The 10,504-nt window shown below is 46.8% G+C and overlaps 1 protein-coding gene across 2 annotated transcripts in view; it reads left to right on the plus strand.

Moving 5' to 3' along the window:
• DSCAM (DS cell adhesion molecule) overlaps window positions 1–4,491 on the plus strand; it is a 404,264-nt gene extending 399,773 nt beyond the window's left edge. The window contains exon 32 of one of the 2 annotated variants that reach the window (XM_059493997.1): window positions 3,556–4,491. In XM_059493997.1, coding sequence (XP_059349980.1) covers window positions 3,556–3,837 — 282 coding nt within the window. In that variant the 3' untranslated portion in view covers window positions 3,838–4,491. Of the gene's footprint in view, window positions 1–3,493 lie in introns of both variants that reach the window. The other variant, XM_059493996.1, reaches the window with a different exon arrangement.
• The last annotated feature ends 6,013 nt before the right edge of the window (window positions 4,492–10,504 follow it).

Here is a 10,504-nt window from a genome sequence, read left to right on the forward strand (position 1 = left end):
TGCCCTGTTTTATAAGCAGTTGCAGAGAGAGATGCTCCTTGCAGACGAGAAGGAGCAGTGACACTTTTTATGATGGGAAAATGTGTACATCACATCAAATAATGAGGGCTCTGCATAAGCCATGGCAGAGCCTGTGCTTTGAGTACCCAGTTCTGGAGAACAAGTTACACTCTGTGGTTTCTCATTACTGAAATCCTGCTGGAACTTTGCCCCCAGACATTTAGAAAATTGCAGTAAAATGACTGCATATTGTTTACACAGATTATTGACTACGCTTTCTTATGTAGATTTAAAGGGGGGGGGGAAAGATCATTTTTACATAGCTCCAAGCTCCTAAATACACTTGAGAAATGTCTAGACAGCAGCTTGAAAAGCAACCTCCATCTCTGTAAGGTTCAGTGCTCTTTTTTTTTTGTAGTCCACTGATACCCGTGGCTCTCAAGAAGCAGCAAATGTGCCAAGGCACAGAATCAGCTCCGTGAGGGACCCACGGGGAGCTGTCAGTGAGCCACGCTCCAGCTGCTGCTCCACACCAGCTCCTTCCTGGAAAGCCAACCAAAAAACAAGCAGAAAATGCAGCAGAAAGAAGGAGCAGGTGTAAAATGTCCTGGCTGGTGTTAACAAGGCAGTGGCAGCCCCTCGCAGGCAGTGGTGGGTGACAGACACCTGTGGGAAAAGGCAGATTGTTGTGGGAAATGGAAACATGGAGGGGTTTGGGTTGGGAAGGATGGCAAAGATCATCCAGTGCCACCCCTGCCATGGCAGGGACACCTCCCACTGTCCCAGGCTGCTCCCAGCCCCAGTGTCCAGCCTGGTCTTGGGCACTGCCAGGGATCCAGGGATCCCCACAGCTGCTCTGGGCACCCTGGGCCAGGGCCTGCCCACCCTCACAGGGAACAATTCCTAATTCCCAAGATCCCATCTAAACCTACTCTCTTTTAGTTTAAAACCATTATTCCTTATCCTATCATCCTATGCCCTTGTCCCGGGTCCCTCTCCAGCTGTCTTGGAGCCCCTTTAGGCAACGTTACCTCAGCGAGAAGGAGCTGAGCTAGGACAGGCTCAAGCAAGGGGCTCTGAGGTCTCTCTGGTTCCCTCTCTTCTCCAGGCTGAACAGCCTCAGCTCCCCCCTCCTATCTCCAGAGCAGAGGTGCTCCAGGACTGGGTTCAACACAGAACATTTTTCCTCTTCTGCTGGGGCTGAGGGACCCCAGTGGAGCATGGGAGTGGGAGAAACCCCCCCGCCCTTTTGATCCCAGCAGTCTCTAAACATTCCTGGCAAGAGGGAAATCATCACTTTGGCATTAGAATCAGTCCCAAAGCTCTCACAGCTGTTGTTGCCATCTCCAAGGTGCATTCTGCTGGCCCTGACAGTGAAATCCCCAAACCTGAGGCAGCCAAACCAAGCTCCCCAAAACCTCCATTGGACAGAGGGCCGAGAGATGTGGGGAGCATCCCTCTCACTCCTACTTCTCTCCCTCTGGAGAGGAGTGGGGTAGGAGCACAAGAACTTCCCATCCTGGCTGTCTCCTCCCTCACAGGGAAAGCTCTTTGGAGCCAACCAACCCAAAACCTGCATTTTGGAAGGACTTGCACTACAAGGGGATGCAGAAGAAGTGATGTGACATGGGGTTCTGTGTGAGTAGGTGTTGGACAGCACGGATGTGCCCATGGGCAGCTTGGCTCAATGCCTGGGGAGAAGTGCCGTGAGTTGGTGCCTCCCTGCTCACACAGAATCACAGAATAATGAGGTTGGAAGAGACCTCTAAGATCATCAAGTCCAAACTATGCCCTAACACCTCAACTAGACTATAGCACCAAGTGCCATGGCCAGTCCTGCTGTCCTTCACCCCAGCAGCAGCAGCATTGTTGCCGTCTCAGCTGAAACAGGTCTGACATGCACAATTGTGCTTGGCACGAAAGGCACTGCAGGAGAATCAGGCAAACCAAGGAGTAAAACCCATTAAAGCTAACACCACCCATTTCTCAAGAGGCAATCAGTGTGATTACCATGACAAACCTCCCCCTCTCCCTCCAACTCCACGGTGTGTGTCAGGCTCATCTCGAGATACTCCCATCTTACTCCACGGGGGTAACACACCACGTGCACTGAGCCTGTGCTGGAGATGCATCCAGAAAAAAACATATGGTGTTAGACTGTGCCTGAGGGATTTCTATAGGAATAAACAAGGATCCTGGCCAAATGCAACTCCTCAGCAATTCTCTGTCTGTGACCTGGAATTACAGATAGAGCAGATGCTGTTGGTCTTTTAGCTAAGACTTGCAGTGCCTTGACTTACGTGGGAAAGCAGAGGACCTGTTTTATTTTAGGTCATTGGACAGCTTTTAGCTGGGCTAGAAAGAACAAAATTGTTAAACATAGTTTTATTATGAAGAACTGCTTTCCTGGTCTGTTGTTTATGCCACTGGCACAGGTCAGCCTTAATTTTTCCTGCTGTAAATAGCTCATGGAGAGCTATACAGGTGGTGTGGTGCCAAGAGTCTCCTGCTTTAAACATTCAGGATGCATCCCATCTGTAGATGAGACTCTGGGTTTGATATCAACCATAAAAAAAAAAGCAGCTCCATACCTGCAGAGATCTGTACAGAAAGGAAAATACTGTTCTGAATTCTCCTGTAACTGTGCTTTTTTTCATACATAGATGAGGTTACACCATCAAATATTTTTAGAAGGGAATGTCATTATGTGCCTGATTGCCTCTCATTTCCTTGAAGGAACATCATGAATGCCTAACAGGCCCAGGAGTCGGAGGAAATAATGAATAAGAGGTTTTCTTGACAATACAAAGCAGAAAGTTGATACAAGAGCTCAGGTGCCAATCCCAGTGCATTTTGTTACCACAAACCAGCAGCATCTTGGTGGTCACAGTGGTAAAGTTATTAGTGAATTAAACACAGTGATGATGGTTGACAGGTAAATTTTGTCATATGAGGGCAAGAATGTTTCTGTTTTATTGAGAAATCTCTTGAAGACTACAGCCTTAGCACTCTTGCATCCATTTAAAATAGTTTAGTCATTCTACTCAACCCTGGGGATCATTAATTGGAATTGTGAAGGTTTCCATTTAAAATGGAAAATAAAAAGTAAACTCAGTAGTTTACTGAGCCTCTGCATTTTCCAAGATTTTGACAAAGGAAAACCAAGAACTTTTCAGATTTTGAGAAAAAGCTCCTGGTCTTTTCATTTTATCTCCTTCATGCTGTGAGTGCATGTAAAGAACACTGCACTCCTCATTCCATTGTGAAAGCAAATATTAAGAGCGAATATTGTGGATATGCCCAGAAGGAATTTACTGCATAATTCTGTAAGATTATAGCAGAGTAAATGGCTGACAAATAATCTGTAAATCATAAATTGTGATCACAGATCCTCCCCTTTGGCGGCCAAACCACCTTGAGTCGCTCCCGCCGGGTGAGGCCGCGCAACGCACGACCCGAAATAAAATCTCACTTGTCCCTTTTGCCTCCCCAGGTGATCTCATGCATTTGCCACCCTACCTTAGGATGGACTTTTTATTGAACCGTGGCGTGCAGGGCACGAGCAGAGACCTGGGTTTGGGGCAAGCCTGCTTGGAGCCACAGAAAAGCCGAACCTTGAAGCGTCCCACCGTGCTGGAGCCGATCCCCATGGAGACATCCTCCACGAGAGATGTCCAGTCATGGCAACCTGGTGCTGTGGCAACGTTACCTCAGCGAGAAGGAGCTGAGCTAGGACAGGCTCAAGCAAAAATGAGCAGCTCCCAAGAATCCCTGCTGGACTCCCGGGGCCACTTGAAAGGAAACAATCCCTACGCAAAGTCTTACACCCTGGTATAACGAAAAGAGCATGGCTGGACAGTGGCTGTAAATATTTACACTGAAAAACAAAACAAAACAAACAAACAAAAAAAGCCCAATGAAAGCTACCTTTTTTTTATTGAATTCCAATATTTATAATTAAAGAAGAAGATTGCCAAAATATTTGACAAAAAAATAATAATATGAACGACAGACAGTGCAAAGACTCTCTTGCTTTTTTTCTGTCTGAGTGTGAGCTTCATCTGACTGGACATCTGAATTTTTGGGTAAAAGAGTCCAGTTTTCTGATCTTCACAAGCGTTTGTGTTTTTACTGATTTTCTACGAAGTGCATGGAGACTTAACAAAAACATTTTAACTGGAAGTTCCATCAGACAAGATTTAAAAGGGAAAAAAAATTCACAAAAAAAAAAAAAAAAAAAAAAAAAGAAAATCACCCTCTTTGTGAATTCAACAGGAACATTGATTTGGAAAAACGAAGTCTTTTGTCATGTTTGCACTTTTTTTTTTTTTAATTAGAAAATGGGTCCTTGATTGTTCTTTTTTTTGTTGTTAATTAGGATGAGTGATGTCAGTGGAGTGAGGAGATTGATTTGGGTTTTTTTTTAATATTAATTTAATGAGACACTCTTTGCATTTTGTCTATGCGAAATAAAAGGGTCTTCTGCCTTTATTTGTGATGTCTGCTTCCATCACCTTTTGCTGTGGTTTTCCCAAAGTGTGATAATCATGTCAGCGCCATCCTCTGAATAATGTCTTTTTGTGCCTTGGGAAAAAAGTAAAAGAACTCAGGGGTCACATCACTTTTTTTTCTGCCATGGGGCAAAAAGGCAGAAGGGTGCAAGCCCTGAGTGCTCTGAACCAAACCCACCCTGGACTCTCAGCATTTGCTCCATTTCACACCAGGAAGCTTTGGTTCAGCTTCAATATTTTTTGGATCACAAGAAATGCATTGACGTTACTTTACTTCCTCCTTAGAAAAGGATCTTTATTCCATTTGGGAGCAGCTCTTATGGAAATTCTTTGCTTACGTAAGGACTGGGGTGGAAAAAAACCAACAACTTCTTCCATAAGAGGAAAAATGGGAGGAAAAAAGTTATTCCAGGTCTTTCTCTAGAGGAAAAAAAAGCTTGTTACGTGGGAGCTGTCAGCTCATATTACTTTGTTGCATCCTCTGATTCCATGAGAAGTGATATTGCTTGTTTTATGCAGAGCATAAATGATTGAGTACCAAAGTCGGTGTTTTTAACACAAAAGCCTTGCTAAGTGCCTCCTTGTGTGTGCCCTGGCCACTTGTGTGTGCCCTGGCCAAGGCAGCAGGGAGCAGAGCATCCCAAATTGGGGCCAAAATGTTGTTCAGCACTGGCTGGAGGTGCCAGCTGTGCTGGGGCAGGGTGGGAGCTCCTCAGATTTCCATGGCTGTAAGCATTGCTAACGCAAACATTTCTGCACCGTGCTCAACTCAGATTGCTCTAAAACACAAAAGTGCAGCAATGTGTGGTTGCTTTGTCACTGTTTTTAATGGGATTGTGCTGTTGAAAGGGCACTAAGTGAGCCAAGTGTCTTGGAATGAACCAGGTTGTGCTTGCACCCATAGCTTTGCCAAGCCCAAGGGCTGAAGGTCTGCAGAGCTGAACAGAAGAGGCCAAATGAAGACATCCTCAAGGTATGTACAGCTCCTAAACCTGCAGATTGCTGAGATGTCACTCAGTTAAGGGATCATTCCCCATCTGGTCTGCATGTCTGACCAATATGGTCATAAAACATTAAAAAAAAATTTTAAGTACACCAAAAAATAAACAAATCAAACCAACTCCCCCCAAAAAACCCAAACAACAACAAAAAAAAAGCAACATTGAACCTTTCATCTCCAAACCAGAAATTAAAAATGAAATGTTAAGAATTACCCATGAAGTATTTCCAAACAGAATGAAGCAACTATCTGTTATCACTCTGTTTTAGTTGATATGGGGGTGTTCAGCCAAAGGTTGGGCTCAATGATCTTGGAGGTCTTTTCCAAGTTTAACAATTCCATGAAAAAAAGATTAAGCTATTCATTTGCTTTGGTTGGATGTGTTATTTCTTTTTTTCCACAGAGAAAAATGGTGTTAATAAGAACCTAATTAAAACATGCAGAAAGAAATTTCTTTTACTATTTCCCATTGAAAAAGCACAGAAAATGAAACTTTTATAGAAGATTTTGGGGCAATTCAGTCCTACTTTATTCCCTCAAAAGTCTTTCTGCTGTGCTCAGCTTGAGGTGGATGGGGCATTAGCACTGCATGTAGAAATAAAATTGATTTACTCGGTTGCATTCAGGACTTTTTAATCTCCAAACACTTTCATATTCTATATTCAATGCCTCCTCCTTGTCCTCTGCAAAAAGGTGAAAAGCTTTTGGACAAAATTGAGGTTTGCTACATTTGTTCCTGTGGCTCTTTGCTTCCCTCAGGCACAGGGTGATGGGTCCTGTGGCTGCCCATCAAAACTTCAGTGACAGGCAAGAGCGAACCAGCAATGGAGGCAGGAAACAGCCACATTTCAAACTCCTGGTGCCTGCTGATACTGGAAATATTCCAGCATCTCCCTACATCTACATTTGGCTGATGATCTGGAAAAGTGTCAACCGTCCTTGACTTAATGAGACTTCCTCCTCATCTGTATTCAATGTGCCTGCTAATATCCATCCTCCTTATGAACTGAGGATGCCTTTGGGGGGCTCATATTCAAATAAATCCACTGCAAGGCTCCTGCTGGTTGAAATCAGAGTGGAACGGGGCTGCTGCTTCCCACGGGAGGCCGGGAGCAGCGGGAGCCTGGCTCGGTGCCCGCATCCCGGCGGATCCGCAGCGCGAGCAGCTGTAAACACAATGTCCTGGATTGAACAGACAGGTGTTTGCTAAGGAAGGCAGGAGCCTCCCCTCAAATGGAAAATGTAAACCCCCTCCCTCTGAATTATTATAGTTTTTCAATTAAAAGGCTCTCGGGCAAAGATATGGGAGTAGGAATAACAGTTCTTTACTAGGAAAATTAAAAATAGAAATGTAATAGTACAAACAAAAACAAAACACTGCCAGAGTCAAACCGTGCCCTGCCCCCTGTGTGTCAGGGCGGTGTCCCAGCCCCATCCCAGGGAGGCTCAGCCCTCCTGCAGTGCCAGCTGTGGCTCTGCTGCAGCAGGGATCCTGCACAAGGGGGGAGTTTTCCTCTGCAGCTCCAGGGCTGCTGCAGATGGGCCTGGGCTCCCTCTGGCCATGCAGGGCAGCAGAAAGCTGCTCCTCTGGCAATGCAGGGGGCAAAGGCTGCTCTGCTGTGCCAGGCCCAGATTGGATCCAGGCAGGAATGCTTGGCTCCTCCCCTGGGCGGAGCATCTCCCCATGGGATGCTGGGATTGGATCAGCCCTGCAGGGACACTCAGTGGCCATGGACAGCAGAGATCTCCTGCAGGGAGGGTTGGCTGTGGGAGAGAGAAAGGAAAAACTGCCCCAGGAACAGCAGAGAACTGCCCCAGCTCTCACAGATGGAAATAGAACACACAGCCCCATTTCCAACCTAAGTCACACAAGCACGGTTCTCTTGGCTTTGGGCTTTCATTGCCTTTTCATCTTGCCAGCAGACAGATAAACATGGGGCAGGGGTTCACAGGGCCTGCCTGTTCTGCTCCCATCCAGTTCAGACAGAGCAATCTTTTCTTGGATCAGGGCAGCTGGGAGCAGCTGGGGCTGGATGCCCTGAGCTGCAGGACCCAGGTGACAGGAAAAGAGCTGATGTGTCACTGCCAGCACCATTTTAAACACTGGAAGAGAACCATAAAAATCCATGGATGCTGTATGCCTGCATCCTGGCATTGATATGCTTAGATTTGTGGAATCATTAAAGTGGGAAAAGCCCTCCCAGCCCATGGAGTGCCAGCTGTGCTCCATGGGCACCCTGTCCCCAGCCCAGAGCACTCAGTGCCACCTCCAGGGCACACCTGCAGGGATGGGCACTGCAAAGCTCCCTGGGCAGCCCCTGCCAAGGCCTGAGCTCCCTTTCCATGGGCAAATTGCTGCTGCTGTCCCAGCTGAGCCTGCCCTGGCCCAGCCTGAGGCCGTTCCCTCTGCTCCTGTCCCTGTTCCCTGGAGCAGAGCCCGACCCCCCCGGCTGTGCCCTCCTGGCAGGGACTTGTGCAGAGCCACGAGGGCCCCTGAGCCTCCTTTGCTCCAGCCTCAGCCCCTTCCAGCTCCCTCAGCCCCTGCTGGGGCTCCAGCCCCTGCCCAGCTCCGTTCCCTGCCCTGGACACGCTCCAGCCCCTCCAGGGCTCTCCTGCAGGAGCAGAACTGGGCCCAGCCCTGGAGGGGCCTCTCAGAGCCAGCACAGAGGGACAATCCCTGCCCTGCTCCTGCTGCACACACAATTCCCCATCCAGCCCAGCTGCCAGGGGCCTCTTGTCCCCCTGGGCACCCCTGGGCTCAGCACTTCCCCCATTGCACCAAATGCCCTTTTGGAAAATATTCGTAGAAGTGAAAACAGCAGTTGGCATCAGCAGGAGCTCTCCAAAGAAAAGCCCTGAAGGTATCAGAACATCAAGGTATCACTGTGAGCACATCTTACCCAAAACTGTGACTCCATCTTGGACCCCAGGGCGACTGGGAACTTTACTTCAAAAGATGAAGTTAAAAACTAAAATTCTTCCCTGTCTTCTGTCTCCTAGAAATCAGACCTCCTGAGAGAGACTCTTTTTCACGTTACACTTTTCCTCATACCCAACCTCAGCTAACCCTTTAATGACTCACAGCTAGCAATTAAGTCTCCTTTTTTGTCTCAAGTGAGTTAGCAACTCCCTCACTGCTGCCTTTTCTAAGAACACTTTTATCCTTTATTCCATCACCGTTTCATTTAAATTATCTGATTAACACAATTGCAGTTTAACTCAGCAGAGCTTTTCCCTCTCCTTGTTTTCAGGTTGAAATTTGCTTTTCCTATCCAGAACCAAAGAAATTGTGGATGTTTAAATGTTTATCTTTTGGTCATTTAGTTTTAGCCAGGTGAATTCCACAGCACTGGTACCATAGCTAAGAAGAGTTGGGAGTTTGGAGCAAGGTGAGGTATTATTCCACCAAATAACACAGCTGAAAAACAAACAAAACCACCCTGGGCTGCCATTTGGGACAAAAGAGTCCAGAGGAGTTTTGTACAACCAGATTTCCCATTTTCCCAGGTAGCTGGAGGGATGTTACCCATCCCTGGCTTGCAGGGAGGCAATAGGTCTCTTCTTGAATCCATTAATTCAGTGTTTAGGGGTAAAAGTCTCCAAATTTTGACACCCAAAACTCACTTTGGCAGCACAGCCAGGTTGGGGTTTTGCTTGGATTTTTATTTTGGGGGTATCTTTTTTATTCTGAAGATATGAACAGCCAAGAAGTGGGAAAAGGGGCAGCTGGACACACAAACTCTGCCAGCACCTTTTCCTGACCAGGCTGAAAAACTCTCCCAGGCAAGGAAGCTTTATTTTAAAAGGAAGGAAAGGTAAAAAGAAGGAAAAAAAAAAAAAAAAACCCAACCATACAGCCTGCTCATAGTTTTAGTGCTAGTCAGGTTATTTTAGGTCACAGCAGTTGCTTAATGGGCTCTCTTGGTTGACTATGAAGCATTCCAGCAGGGAAAAGAGAGTGCTTTTCACCATTAATTTTCTCTGAGCTTGCCTGAGCCTCCCAGGGGAGAGCTCCCCTCCCTGCCCAGAATGGAAATGCCTTTGTAGGGAGGGCAGGAGCCCAGCACATCCTGCTCACACTGCTGGGGGGTCCTGCAGGGCACCTCCCTGGGGACGGGGCTGCACTTCCCCAACCATTCCTCCTTTTCCCACAGTCACTGGTGCGCTCTTTGGTTTCAGGATTTCAGGACAGAAGGTGCTAGAATGGACAAAAAAGGCTCTATAACTATTTTTGGGGTTGACAAGAGCCCTGCAAATTTCCCAGCAAGAATTCAGCAATGGGAGAGTTTGGCATGGGGGCTCCACACCTTGCAGCACTCTCCTCCTGGCTTTGGATTAAGGATTTTCCCCTTCACAGGCACCTGATTTTGGGGCCAGATGGTGGGCAAGGGGACAAGTGACAGGGAGGATTCTGAGACAGAGCTGACTGAGCACAGCCATGGTGAGAGGGCACAGATTTCCCTCCTGTTGGAGCAGCCATCTGAGCATAAAATGCAGGCCTGTGTCCCTGCAAAGTGCTTGCAGGTATTTGTCCTGATGCTGCTGGACACACACTCAGAATTTCTAGCCAGTGATTCTTTGAATTATTTTTTCATTTATGGGATATATGTGCACATGAAAGATTTTGAAATGTCTATGAGCACAAGAGAAAATAATCCCTGCCCTTGCCCATGGGACAGTAATGCCAACACAAGTTTCTCACAGTACCTCAACTAAAAAAATTGCTTTGAGAGAGATTGGCAAAGTCCCTGATTACATTGGAATCACCAATATTTCCTCCTCTCAGCCTGTCAGGAAGCACAACCCACCCCCTCCAGGGCTCAAACCTTTGGACTCTTATTTAATTGGAAGTGAGAAAGATAGGTGTTTCATAAAAAGACAGCACATAATGGTGAGAGAAATCCACAACACAATGGCAAGAAAAGGTGGGAAACCTGAAGAAGTGCTGTCATTAAGGCACCTTGTCATCACAGCACTAATATGATTTTGGAAT

Source organism: Ammospiza nelsoni, chromosome 2, assembly GCF_027579445.1.
Source record: "Ammospiza nelsoni isolate bAmmNel1 chromosome 2, bAmmNel1.pri, whole genome shotgun sequence".
NCBI lineage: Eukaryota > Metazoa > Chordata > Aves > Passeriformes > Passerellidae > Ammospiza > Ammospiza nelsoni.